Genomic DNA, 14891 nt, shown 5'->3' on the forward strand with positions numbered 1-14891 from the left:
TTTTTAAACCTAAAAACTGAAATAAAATGTTGTTTTTTTAACAACATACTTCCTTTTTTATCAAAAAAACATATACTGCTTGAAACTTTTTTTCTATAGCTGGACACAGGGCAACAATGGATATATGGGTTGTAAATGTTGCAGAATCCTGGTCTAGAGTGTTGTATATCATCTTATTTGTAGAAAAGCGTTTAGATGGAACATCCAGATGGATTGTCTTCAAAAAGCTCTTGAAAAAACCTTTATAGATGATGCCTCTAGATAAGGAGTTCATTATATTCATAAAACCCTTTGATATGCAGCCATTTTCACCAAATATAGCAATTGGGGAATCAATAAATTAACAGATTAAAATGTTTAACTCAGTACATACAAAGTTTTTCTATTTTAAGGTTTATTTGGAGCATACCTAACCCCTTTTTTTTTTAAATAAATGCTACCTATAATCAGCAAAATATGAGAAATAGTCAACTAGTACTACTAATTGGAATAGATGTGGCTTCTAACCGTAATAAGTCAAAGTCATCCTTATGTTGAGCTTTTTTTTCCAGCTATAGTTTCTAAAAAAGGCAGAGGACCAGTTTATCTAGGAGCAAAATTAAATTACAGAGTTATGCCTGCAGTCTGAACAGCTGAAACTAATGAGAGACGCACGGCATGTGAAAAAGTTCTTGCTTTTTTAGCTTATTCTATTACTGAAAATCTAATTGTCTCATTTTCAGTGCTCCCTAATCTTGTTAATCATGAACTTGCATAATTATTATTTTTTCCTTCCTGAAGAAGTTATGAAAGTTTTCTTAAAAGAAAAAAAAAAGTTTTTGTAACCTTTTTACAGGAAGCATGTTTAACCACTTTTGTTTGGTTAACTGACAAATACCCTCTAAGTTACTGAAATCAGCATCACATAAGCCTTTATCTCTGAGTTGTGTTTGAACATGTATCAGGTATTTTGTGCAACGGTGCCAGACACAGAAAGACAGGCATACAATTGACAACATTTTCTTAAATATGTCATTTAGAATAACCTAAAAGACCTGAAAGAGTGGCAGCATAATTTAAGAAAACAGCATTTAAAAAAATATAGACACATTAAACATAGATATACATTAGAATATTGGCAAAAACAATGAAAAATTAAACTATTTACACTCTAATGAAAAAGTGTGGCTTTGCAATTACAGCAGATTACTATATAGTGCCGTTTAATTTTTCTTTACATAGTGCTAAACATATGAAATAAACAGATGGCTCCATAAAGCTCTTACATAAAGCAGGCTGGAAACCATTTCTGCTATCTTCCTCCACTTGTTATTTTACGGGTGAATGGAAACAATGCAATGGATTATGCTAAATGGCTTTTGCACCGCTAAATGATTGCAATCCGAAAATTACTAAATAAATGTGACAGGTCGGTCTAAAGGTGATTTTTTTTTTTTTTTTGTGTGTCTTTCTCCGATTCAAACAAATAAAACTGTCACTTCCCGTTTTATTTGACACAAGCGCAATTTGCTTTTTTTTTTGACAGCGCAGTTATGTTCCATCCTTCATTGTCTTTGCATGCTTTGTGATCTCGTATTGTTTACTTTTAATACTCGAATGGTTTTTTTCTGACAGCCGTACAGAGAGAATAATTAAGCAGGTTTTCTTCATGTTGCTAGGACTCCCAAGTGTTCATGTGGATTCGTTGAAAAAAGAGGCAGCATCTCTTACGGAGGTAAAAACGAAGAAAAATCAGCTGGTTTAACTCTACAGGCAGCGTTTCCTCCCACTTCCACATCAAGGTGTCACTTGCGATTGTGTGAGAAAGGGAAATCTGTCCCCCCCATTTAAATACATGCTGCTACAAACTATTTCCCCTCCATTTCCTTGCAGTTGTAACATTCATTCAAACTGAGAAGGAGTCACAAAAACATATGTCTTCACTATGTATTAGAGTAATGGTTGGCTTCAGGAGCTCTGTTCATAAGTCATAGTATTTGGCCTTATCAGGGCGAGATGGCCTTATGCAATGAGGGGTGACACAGCTGCACAGTAACAGCAAGCACGCCAACATTTTCATACATATCTATTAAAAAGATCACCTCAAAACTCAGTTTATGGTTCAATAAAGCTTTTTGACCCAAATTCTTAAAAAAAAAAAAAAAAAAAACAATCGACGCAAATAACGATGGTTGTAGAGTTATTTAATTAAAATCCCGTCATGGAGTAGATGACAGTTGTTGGATCGCCAAACAAACACACTTCATCCCCCAGTGGATGACATACTGACACAAAGACGGCTAATTTCCAAACTCATTTACTGTACATACCTGAGATTTGGTTCTGACAGTGTTCTTCTTTGTTCTGCAGCTCTGTTGAGATGGTTGTCTGCCTGTTTTTCTACCTCCACGGACATGCCTCAGTTCTCACTTCTAAATATAAACACAGCAGAAACCAAAGGGGGGGAGAAAAAAAAAGATATGAAAATGAGCTCAGAGAGATGTTCTTCAAAAAGGAAAAAGTTTTTATAAAATGCTTTGAACTGTTGTTTTGATCTTTGCTCTTATTTTATGCATATATCTACCAGATATGTTCGGAGAAGAAAAGACTTAGTTATACTTTTATAAATTAAGCCAAAATAAACAGACATTCTGCATTATTTATTTATTTTTTTTTTAGGTATTTTGACCATGAAATAATTTACAGATTTTCTTTTTTTAAATTAAAGTTGAACTCTTTGACAAATGAAAGAAAATAATATATATATATATATATATATATATATATATATATATATATATATATATATATATATATATATATATATATATTTTGTATAAGTTAAATTAGATTATTTATTTGCATCAATTTTAAAACATTAGGCATTCCTGTAGAACATTATATATATTTTCTGTTCACTACACGTGTCTAATTGTGTAAGTCAGGGTTTTTAAGATCAGCAAGATCCAACTAATGATGCAGAGGTCGCAAAAACTAATGTATCAAACATGATACACTTGGTTTTAAAGGGTTTTCAAGAAGAATTATGTGTGTGATGTTCTCCCATGTATGTTAGAGTGGACCATCTCTTCTCAAATATATATATATTATACTGTAAACAAGGTAATAATAACTCTGACTTAACTATATACAAAAGGTATTAATTATTCCATTAGATTTTGCTCAGTCAGCCACATCCGATTTAAAGTTTTCATTTAGCAAAATACAATCAAATACAATGCATGGAAAAAAATTGGATAATAGGTTGCAAAATGGAGATCTGTATAATAATGATACAGTATAATAGGACAATATGCACTACTGTGGAGAATATAATATTATAAAGTCAAATTCTATTCTAATATATAATCTATGATATGATACATTGGAATACAGTGCAGGATATTGTGGTACTGTAAGAATGATGAATTCTATAATGTCAAATGTCATATGATAAATTACAGAGAGATGTATTACAGTAGAATATGATGCATATCACATATGATGCGATATAATTTCATACAATGTCAAATATTTAAGATGATCCATTCATACTATGATTTTAAACTCAAACTAGTAGTTTTTTTCAAACAGCAGGGGCTTTCACTGAGAAAACAACTCTGCTCCACAGCAGGAATGGCAATAGAAGAAGAGCACCACTTTCACTGCTTACTTTCATCTAAATGTTCCATATTTTACGACATGTAAAAGACAAAGCATGAAAGATTTGACTGTAAAGCTGCATCATACACCGTAGATAAGTGTCAAGTCATTGATCTTTACGACCCTGAAGATGAACCCCTGATTGGCCTGACTTGTTGTTATGAACCCTGATAAATTAAATAAATGTAAATAAGATGGAAAAATATATAGCAAAAACAATTTACAGGACCCCAAAGGAAAAACAATACTTTTTCATAGTCAAATCTATCTATCTATCTATCTATCTATCTATCTATCTATCTATCTATCTATCTATCTATCTATCTATCTATCTATCTATCTATCTATCTATCTATCTATCTATCTATCTATCTATCTATCTATCTATCTATCTATCTATCTATCTATCTATCTATCTATCTATCTATCTATCTATCTATCTATCTATCTATCTATCATCTATCTATCTATCTATCTATCTATCTATCTATCTATCTATCTATCTATCTATCTATCTATCTATCTATCTATCTATCTATCTATCTATCTATCTATCTATCTATCTATCTATCTATCTATCATATATCATATATCATATATCTATGATGCTATATGTTTAGGCTGCTGGAGGACATGGGGACCACTTTTCATCATCTATCTATCTATCTATCTATCTATCTATCTATCTATCTATCTATCTATCTATCTATCTATCTATCTATCTATCTATCTATCTATCTATCTATCTATCTATCTATCATATATCATATATCTATGATGCTATATGTTTAGGCTGCTGGAGGACATGGGGACCACTTTTCATCATCTATCTATCTATCTATCTATCTATCTATCTATCTATCTATCTATCTATCTATCTATCTATCTATCTATCTATCTATCTATCTATCTATCTATCTATCTATCTATCTATCTATCTATCTATCTATCTATCTATCTATCTATCTATCTATCATCTGTCTGTCTGTCTGTCTGTCTGTCTGTCTGTCTGTCTGTCTGTCTGTCTGTCTGTCTGTCTGTTTTGCAAAGATTCGTGTTTTTTGTACATTGGTCATCAGGAACTGTTTCTGACCTTTTATAATTCTCTGTTAAAACTTAAAGTTGGAAATTTTTATATTTCGGATTCCCTTTTTTTCTACATTAAAATGAGAAATGGTTCTTTTAGCTACACAACTCTTCATTGCTTTAAACATCTGTTTTGTTTAAAGTCAGCAAAGGTAGAAAGTATTGGAACTAAAAGGGCTAAAAGTCCCATCTGTTGCTCAGACAGCAGCAAATCTTTATGAAGCAGCTGCTTCATAAAGGTTTTTATTCAACTTTCTCGCCTTGCTTTACTCTCCAGGCTAATTTTTTTCTCCTCATTTCCCTTCTTACCTTCCTCCAGGTTTAGGGACGACAAGGGCTATGTTCTCTACCCTCAGATCGGGGACCGGCTGGACCTCATCTGCCCCCCGCTGGACACGGCCAGGTCCACGTCAGAGTACGAGTTCTACAAACTCTACCTCGTGTCGTCGCGGGAACAGGCCGACCGCTGCGAGGTGCTGGGCACGCCCAACATCGTCCTGACGTGTGACGAGCCCACGAGGGAGCGCCGCTTCACCATCAAGTTCCAGGAGTTTTCACCAAACCTCTGGGGCCACGAGTTTAAGAGCATGCACGACTACTACATCATCGGTGAGATGAGGGATTGCATGGTGCTGGGCCTTTCTGCAGGGTGTAGGTGGTGCTTGGGGTGGGTTGTTATGATTGCATGGTTGATTTCTGATTGTGCCTGAGTGTGTTTGTTTATCCCCCCATGATGAAGACGCAGATGGGGCGGGTGTGTTTATGGTAATTATGTCAGAGATCTGTGTTTAATCTGGTCTGCAGGCGGGCACCAAACTACAGGATGCTCTGCATAAAAAATAACTAGATGACCATGTGGATTTAAGGAGTATAATTTCCTCCAATACGTTATTCTGTTGCTGAGAAAAACTTTCCATTGTATTATTTTACTTATTTCTGGGACTTTTCAGTCGTCGTTCTCTGCCTTTATAAAGCAATACTTCTTAAACTTTATCACTCTTTGTCACATAACATAAAACCTCTTAATGTTTTATTTGGATTTTAAGTAATCTCTAACCAGAGGTTATAACTGTTTGATAAGTCTAGATCTATGAAATCCATCTGCCTTCGGCTCCTTTGAGTTGAATCTTTGTGGAACCATCATTTGCTCCAATTACAGCTACACGTTTGTCGGGGTGTATCATTACCAGGTTTGCTAACCTTAAAACAGAAATTTGCACCTTTTCTTCTAAGCAGCATCTGTAAACAGCCATTTTTCAGGTCTTGCTACAGGTTGTTTAAAGAACTTAGTTCTGTACTTTGACTAGGACACTCAAACAGAGAAGTATACTTTGAGTTGAGCTATCGTTGATCTTTAGGGTGTGTTGATGTAGATACTCAGTCATAGTTAGGAATAGATACATTACATAGAATTAGAAGACATCTGAGTTTATTCCTGTTTTCTGAAGATATTTTACCTTCTTTATTGGCATCATTGCATCATTAATACAGACCCAAATGCCCAGTTTTGATCTAATCTGACTGAAGCACCTTCTAACAAATGTTTTCTACATTGGCTACAGAAACAGGAGTTCTAATGTCTTTCATTGAACCTCAGCCACTCCTTTTTAAAGCCTTGACATCTGGGCTGCGAATATTATCATTTTTGTCGACATAAGTATATATATATATATAAAAAAAACTAGTTTTAAATAGTAGTTTCCTCGTCAAAAAAGTATCTAAGTTAGTAACTGAGGTGCTTCACAATCAAAGTAATTTCAATGTCAAAATTATGCGGTTACTTTTTTCTTATCTGAATTGTAAAATAATTTGTATAATTTTCCTGTTATGTGAGCTTTAAACACAACTGGAAATTAATTATATTTTACAATTGGACTAATTAGGCCAATCTGCAACATTTTGGTGTGTTTGGTAGGATACGATTGAAAAAACTTTTTTGTAGATATGATTATGTTTTTTGTTTTTCATAAAAGAAAAATAAAGCAAATCTAATCAGATGCCAAACTTTATATGTTTGCAGGTTGACAACCATCAACTGGCTTTAAAATAGAGAAGAACCCAAAAAAAAAATATTTTCAAGCAATTTAACACAAATTAAATAAATAAAACTTACACTATTCCAGAAAACAAAAGTACAAAACAAAACATCAACAAATAACAAATATCCCAGTATATTTTCAGTAAATCATGCAAATGAATAGCACAGCAAGTCAAGAGCTATGAGGAGTCATGGCTGAGTTGATGTGAGGAGCTTCTTTAGATTAGAGATGCTTCTAAATTTATATTAAGAAATATTAGCTCATTGTTCCTGCACAGAATGAGCAAATGGCAGAAGCATTTAGCCTTTGACTTGAGCAGTCGCCTTTATTTAGTAATGACGCCAGCTTGCTTTAGATTGCAAGTGACTTAACGTCATTACCAGTATATGAAGAAGCAGTTAGATTTGTTTTCCAATGAAAAAATTATGCAGTTAATAACTATGTTATTATGAAATATTGTTATTTCCAACACTGGTAAACATATAGAGGAAACTAGCTTTTCTTAGAGACATTTGAGAATATCTGACTAAAGGGTGTGCGGATACAAGCATCATTTTTACTCAAGAAGTTGCACTTGTTGTCCAACTTTAAGAAATGCACTCCTTGTTCTTAGTTTATTGCATGATAAAAAATGTGTAGGATTTTTTATACACCAGGTGATCCTCTGTGTGGCCTTTATCAGCATGTTTTAATGTGGACGTGTCTTTGCACCTGCTTCGAGTCTCTATGTCGCCAGCTTTGCTGCAACCATGAAATCAAAGGCTGAATTTTGTTCTGGTTTGCTCAAAAGGTTGTTTGGAGTTAGTCTGGACCCGATGAAGTCATCCAGGAAGGTCTGACCAAGCGTTTTTTTTTATTCCGGTTTTTTAATGGAAGGAACAATCTGCGGGAGAAAAGGTTGAGCCAACCGAAACCTGAGGGTTGTTTTCAAAAACAGGGCCAAAGCCAGGCGGGTTTAACACTCACAGCTACAACGCTGCACACACACACATGATGCACATGCATGCATATAAGAAGCACTTCCACCGCCCACAAGTTTCCAATACAAACACAAGCCCTGCAAAAACACCTCAGGAGTGGAAGATTGAGCAGGATAGACAAAGAGAGAGACCCTGTTTGATTCCCACAGCTCTCCACCCACGCACCTGCAAGCTCTTTTCACTCAGGTGTGCAAATGCTCTTTTCAGTGCTTTCTGTCTGCTTTTTGGGGAGAGGAAAAAAACACTAAAAATTATGGAAAGAGAGCAGCTAAGAGAAAGAAGCTGGGAAAGACAGGCAGAAGGAAGGAAAAAGCTGGAAATATACAAAGAGAATATCAAATCTCCCAAAGTCAGTCAAGTCCCTCTTGCCTCTTTGTGTTCTATATTTGTTGAGTGTTTCTTTTCTTCCTCTTGCTTTTCGCTATCAGTCCTTATAGCGGCACGTTTTGCGAGGAGTGGTGATGCACTGGGCATGTTTTCCCTCCACCCTACGTCGACAGCAGCATACTAATGTGTCCGTTCAGCTTTCTTCGGTTCATTTATAACAAAAGTCCTCTCAGTTATCATCCATTTAAGTGGATGATTTTAGAGTAAATCCATTTTATCTATTGTCCTATTTTAAAGAAAAATTATGTAAAGCTTAATTTTGGCTTGAAAAATGTTAAATTTAAACACTTGGCCAAGAGTGCTTTGGGAACAAAAGATATTCAGTCCCTTGCTAAGGTATTTATAACTAGGGCTGCAACTAACGATTATTTTGCAAATCGTTTAATCTGTCAATTATTATTATTTTTTAATTAATTAATAATCGGATGGAAAAAGGTTCCTTAAAGAAGAGTTTTTTAACAAATCAATGATTTTTTTTTACCAATTCCACTTGAATGGTTCTTAATGGAGCTATTGAGAGAAGAAAAATGAATTTTTTTGTTTTTTATCTTAAATGCTAAATGATTATATATATATATATATATATATATATATATATATATATATATTTTTTTTTTTTTTTTTTTTTTTTTACAATTTTGATATAATTCCTGCTCTAAGTGGGTTCTCTGTGAGCTACAGGCATGCTTTAGAGTCTCTATACTCCAGTTAACGATCAATCGATTACTAAAGTAGTTGACGATTATTTCAACAGTCGATTAATCACGATTAATCTGATTAAATGTTTCAGCCCTACTTATAACCCTTGAATTTGATCATCCATCCATCTTCTAACACACTTAATCCCAAGTGGGGTGGCGAGGGGTGCTGGTGCCTATCTCCAGCTGTCAATTGGTGAGAGGCGGGGTGAATTTGATCATCAATCGTTTTTTATTTTGACAATGAAAAATCTGAAAACCATGCCTTTATGTTCAGCCCCCTTGAGTAAAAACAAGAACCAGATAATATTGCAATCGGAGCATTAATATCTTCCTTGATATTTCTCTACCTGCTTTGCACATAAAGACTAATATCTGACCTTCCCTACAGTAGCTAAAGCTCTATCACAAATGGAGATCATCAATCCTATAACCATCAATTCTAGCCTCGAATGTATTTTTTGTTTGCACTTTGACTAGGCTGTTCTGACAAATGCATATCCTTCATCCCATTCTCAAGTATTTTGTAGCCTTTCCTTTTTCCCTAAAGTATTGTCTTGTACTCCATCCATCTTCCTCTCATCCAGCTTTCCTAAAAAAAGGTATCGCAGCAGCATGATGATGATCCCCCACCATGTTTTAAAGTCAAATATCACGCTCATCATTTTATCTAACTTTCTTGACCTTCCATGTCTGCTTCTTTCCTAGTAGAAATCTTTTAATTGCTGCATCTTTAAAAAATATTGGTCGGTCATTTCAGCTGGAGGACCATCTTTTACTAGGTTTACAAAAACACTATACACTCCTCGGTGCATTTATTTTAATGCACTACATTTGATGTCATGGTCACATTTTTTCCGGCACTATTTTGATACTTGGTCTCTAGAGATCTAAAACTAAAACACAAACTAAAAAAGCATTTTTATGAACATGTAGTTACTGATGTAGTAAATGTTTAAACATTACAGGAAATGTTAGTGACAAGCCTAGTTGCAGATAAGAAAGTGACTCATATTTCGCTAACAGCAATGAAATCGTCCAGTGAGAAACTGATGCTTACACGCAACATAAAACAGACTCAGATAACCAAATTTAACTACTGCTTTTAAATTTCTGCTATATCTTTAAAAAATGACCCATTAAAATAAAGAATAGTAATAAAGACTTAAAAATGTAGCAGCATTTTATTTAGAGCCTGATGTCTGAGGGGGTTTTGTTAGGACTGACCATGGGGGGTAATACAATCATATTCAGAGCTCAGCCCACCGATGTAGAAGTCAGGACCTCGTTTACTTGGGTGCTTTAAAATATGCCTCTCTGGCTCAATTAACCACCTGGTTTACAAACCATGTAAGAGGAGTCTGACACTGGAGTTTATTCAATTGTGGAAGTTGAAAGTAGTCAATTTAAAAGGGGGTAAAAAGCATGAAAGGACCAGCAGATGGTGTGTGGGGATCCAAGAACAAGCCTTCACTAAGGATTTTCTTTTAATTTATACCTTCTACAATGTTGTAAAATGAAAGCAGAAAGAGATTCCTGTCTAAAGTGTCGTTTCACACACTCACTGCAGATCTTCTTATGAACAGATTTAGACTAACTTTATTGTCATTTTGTATACACAGAGTGCATACAAAACGAAATTTGTTTTTTTCAGCTCTCATGACATCTCCATTTCTTAAAGTGCAGCAGTGATCAAATGTAAACATTGGAGAAAAAAAAACATGGTGCTAAAAAATGCATTGATATGGTCAGTTTGGCTACGTTCACGCTGGAGGCCTTCATGCTCGATTCCGATTTTTTTTGTAAAATCCGATTTTTTTGCGTTGCCGTTCACATTTCCAAATATATGCGACTTGAATTGGGTCTTCTGTGGGAACGCAATGACGTAACAGACCAGTGTGCACTGTGTTTACGGAAGTAAACATATATGATAGTACCGGAGTGCATCTAGCGATCTTTCCCAACCATAAAAACACAATATTTTCAAGATAGTTAAACATAAATACTACTCTCCACATCATCGTCCGCTATGGTTGTTGTTATTCTTGCCGCTTCTTCATAGAAAGACCCAGAATAGTGAATGCGACCTGTTCGTTCAGACACAGGCCCCATTTGAAAAGATTAAATTCATATCGGATTCAGGACCACATAGCCAAGTGGCCTGGGTCGCATTGGAAAAAATCGGATCTGTGATGTTCAGACTGTCATGAAACGATCAGATCCAGGTCGCATATGGGCCAAAAAAATCGGATTTGGGTCACTTCAGGCTGCAGTGTGAACGTCGCCCTGATGCAGAGACTGTGACATGTTTAGAGTTTTTTTTTTATTATCAACAATCAGCTTTTGTATTTCAATTTTTTCTTTTTTTCAAATTTTTTTTCTCTTCTCTGCAGGCACATCTGTTGTTGTGCCTTCAGAGAAAAAGTTTACTGCAGCACACCACATTTAATTATTTTATTCTATTTAAGTGTAACGTTTCCCACATTCATTCTGCAGATAATTTCTACCTTTCTACCTAAAAATAGACTTTACCTTCTCATTCGTCTCGGCTTGAGAGAGCTGGTTTTGGCTTTTGCGAAACAACAGAAACAGCCCAACTCAGCAGGAGTCATTACTGTAAGTGTGATACATTTTGTAAGACCAAATAGTTGTACTAGACTTGTTGTTGCACACCTGTTCCTGTGCCTAATTACAGTACACAGCCCCACCTCCTAAAGAGTAACAGTCAGATTACAGTGATAACCCAGTGGACAACTACTTTGTATTTGCAGTAAATCTACTGGTTTTCACAGCAAAAAAACGATAAATGCCCACACCATTTCTGGTTTTCTCTAAAGCAGTGACCTGCTAAAGGACTACAGGAACTCATAAAAATAAAAAGATTTGGGAAAATTGTTTATTTTAATTGACCAATTAAATTTAACGACCATGATAGAAATTTGCTGCAGTTTCTTTGATAGAGGCCCGAGTTCTAAATCTGTCAAAAAAATGAAGGAATTACAAGATTGTTCCCTTTTATGCATCAAAGGAGATATCTTTAGCCTTTATCTGCATCAAAGAACATGCTGTTTGATGTTGCTTCAATGAATATTAGCGGTGACTTTCTGTTTTCAAGGCTTTTAATGAACAGAACAAAAATCTTTTTCATTGACCTACTGATCACAAGTCACAGCCATTAAAGGATCAATTTGCCATCTTTGATCACTGCCTGATTGAATCATTTTTTTTCTTCTTATTGTTTTGTTAAAAGTAAGAACTTGCCCATAAGATTCTCATAATATCACAGCGTTTATTAAAAATAGCACACTTAGAAAATGATTCAATTATATATTATGCTATTCTTTTTATATGACCTTTTGCATGTTTTTTTATAAAAAAAAACCAAACTGAATTTAGTACTTGTTTCCACCTAAATACTGTGCAGAATATATGTTTTTAAGCTTATATTGATAGGGCAACACATGCGTATAGACTAATAATATGTGGCAGATTGTTTAGGCAATCACAGTGTTAAGCCAGCCTCCATCCTGCTGTTTTACAGACATGCTGCTCATAATTTCCCAGCTAAAGTTTTTAACAGAAGGAGCAATAAAATAAGAAATCTACTATAAAATTTCAGAACTTTTTCTCATTTGTCAGCTGGTATAGATGTAACTTACCTATAAATAGTCAGTCCACTGAATCATCAACGTCTTTGCCAGATTTTTCTCCCTTTAAACTAAGAGGTATGGTCCAGAACTACTACAGTGCAGTGTGTAGCCCGTGTTTACCTCCTGCCAATTAGATGAGAGTCCCCAGATATATCAAAACAGAGCGCAGCATTTGGTATTTTATGTTGGCAAAAGAGTAGCAGCCTTCAGACATTGAAGCCGACAAGAGAAGCTGACCGGGATAAGTTTCCTCAATACCTAAGAAGCCTCTGCATCCTTCATTTCCCACAATGCTTAGCTGTAGCTGAATCTTTTTCACTGGTTATCTCTTATTACATCTTGTTCTACATCCTCATTTCTTAAATTTGCAACCTGCACACCACACCTCACCTTTTAGGTGTTGATATTACTTAGCAGAGGTGTCAGGTAAAGTACAAATACTTTGTTACCTTACTTAAGTACAGATTTTGGCTATTGATCCTAATTATTTTACTTTTTACTTCTACTCCTTACATTTTTTTGCTATTATCTCTACTTTCTACTCCTTACATTTCTAAAATAGACTGATTAAAACTCATAAAAATATAAAAAATTATTTGTTTCATCCAGACAATTAATTTCTTTGTGGTTGGACTCGTGAACTTGTTTTTCGCCGCATACCAAAATAGTTTTTCAAGATGATGCAAAGTTAATTTTCACACTGTTACCATTAGTTATAAAGCTAAGAAAATAAAGTATAAATAAATTATCATCTAGAATTGTAGAAAAATGTTTATTTAATAAGGTAGTGCATTAAATCATCTGTCCTTAACATTTTGTTCCTGCATTACTTTTATAGTTTTTAAAATGGTAATTTTACACTTTAACTTGAATAAAAGGCTTAAGTTGATACTCTCCCTCCGACAAAAGTGTTTTTAACAGTAGGATTTATACTTCTACTAGAGCAATAAATATGAATACTTTAGAAACTGCTATTTCTTAGTGCTCCTTTAAAAGAGTGATGAGAAACTGAGGTTTCTTTAGTTTTTTTTCTGGAATTTTTGTCAGAGCGAAAAAATGTGTTGCTTCTTCCAATCAAGGGAGACATTTTTTTGGCCTTTTGTTCAGTGAGCTGACCGGCAGACAGAAGAGAAGGGACTAACTCTGCTCCAAACAGCTGGAAATGTCCGTCCAAGTCACAGTGTAGAAGCCTTATTTTAGCTCATGTGCTGTGATAGATAGGGTAGAGGCACTTCACTGTTACTTTATGTACCCAACAGCAAAATCTACCCTCATAAACAAGTCAACAGTGAAGAAGCTTTATTTCAGGCAGTAGTGCTGAGCCACAAGTGTACTTTTTTTCTTTTCTGTTTTTTGAAACTTTTACCAGTGATGCCAGTTACCAGTAAAGCTAGTATGTCTACACAACCTCTCAAGAAATGTTAAGCCTTGAAGCCATCTAATCTGTCTTCTGCTTTGCAGAGTTTGTTTAAATTGCATAGGATTCAAACATTATCTTTAACCAGCAGACATCTATAACATAATGGATAAAAGCAAAAAAACTGCAGATTCACAGCTTTGCAACAATCTCTTGTCGTGTTCACCTCCCTCTTCTAGTCTCTCACCTGACAATCACTAGTGTCAAGACAGAAACGCCTTTATCTGCACGCAAGCAGGCCAGACTGATCGATCGACAGCTTCAGCCCGGTCGATCCTCAGCCGCAACACAAGGTCGTACACTCTCCATCACTTTCACATACGCTCCAAATTTTACGAGTTGGGGGATCGGAGAGGTAAAGAGATAACTGAGAACATCTTCAGACTACGGCGTGCCCGTGATTGCGTGTCACTAATGAAGAATTGCATTCAGTCTCTCGTGAGATAATTAATTGCAGTTTATCCAGCTGTGAATTTACCGCTGCGTATCTGCTAACCGGCCATGTCAGACGAAATTATAGAGAACACGCCGTGGACTACGGGTACTGGATGAGTTTAGTTGAGAACGAGCATGTTTGTGCATGCACGTAAAGGCAGCGATGTATGCAGAAGCCTCGGGGTTATCTTATTTTAATTAAGAAATATAACGTGCTGTAATTTCATTTGCAGACTGCAGAGTGGGCACACATGAAAAATGTTTGAACGGTGGAGGAAGCAGGTCGGTGAAAGTTAATTTCAAAGTCAAACCCATTACAGAGTACCTGTAACTTGGTTAAAGCCCACCGGCTGAACAGTTTCCTGTGCAATTTGTCATCCTAGTAAACACATAAAATCATAATGAAACTCTCTATGTTCTGATTTCTGCTCTAAAATTATCAGCGAGTGGTGTAATTGATCCTCTTTAAAGAAAAGTAGGTGATTTTCCCGTAAATCTAAACTTTCCTCAGGTTTTATAGCCTCTAATTCATCACAGATGCCACTGTTTTGTAATCA

At 35.3% G+C, this 14891-nt stretch overlaps 1 protein-coding gene across 1 annotated transcript in view; it reads left to right on the forward strand.

The window, feature by feature from the left end:
* Window positions 1–14891, forward strand: part of efnb3b (ephrin-B3b) — a 118756-nt gene that overhangs the window by 47632 nt on the left and 56233 nt on the right. The window contains exon 2 of the mRNA XM_038279117.1: window positions 5048–5337. Coding sequence (XP_038135045.1) covers window positions 5048–5337 — 290 coding nt within the window. The remainder of the gene's footprint in view (window positions 1–5047; window positions 5338–14891) is intronic.

The sequence above is a fragment of the Cyprinodon tularosa genome, unplaced genomic scaffold (genome assembly GCF_016077235.1).
Source record: "Cyprinodon tularosa strain WSP-4 unplaced genomic scaffold, ASM1607723v1 ctg148, whole genome shotgun sequence".
In the NCBI taxonomy this organism is placed as follows: Eukaryota; Metazoa; Chordata; class Actinopteri; order Cyprinodontiformes; family Cyprinodontidae; genus Cyprinodon; species Cyprinodon tularosa.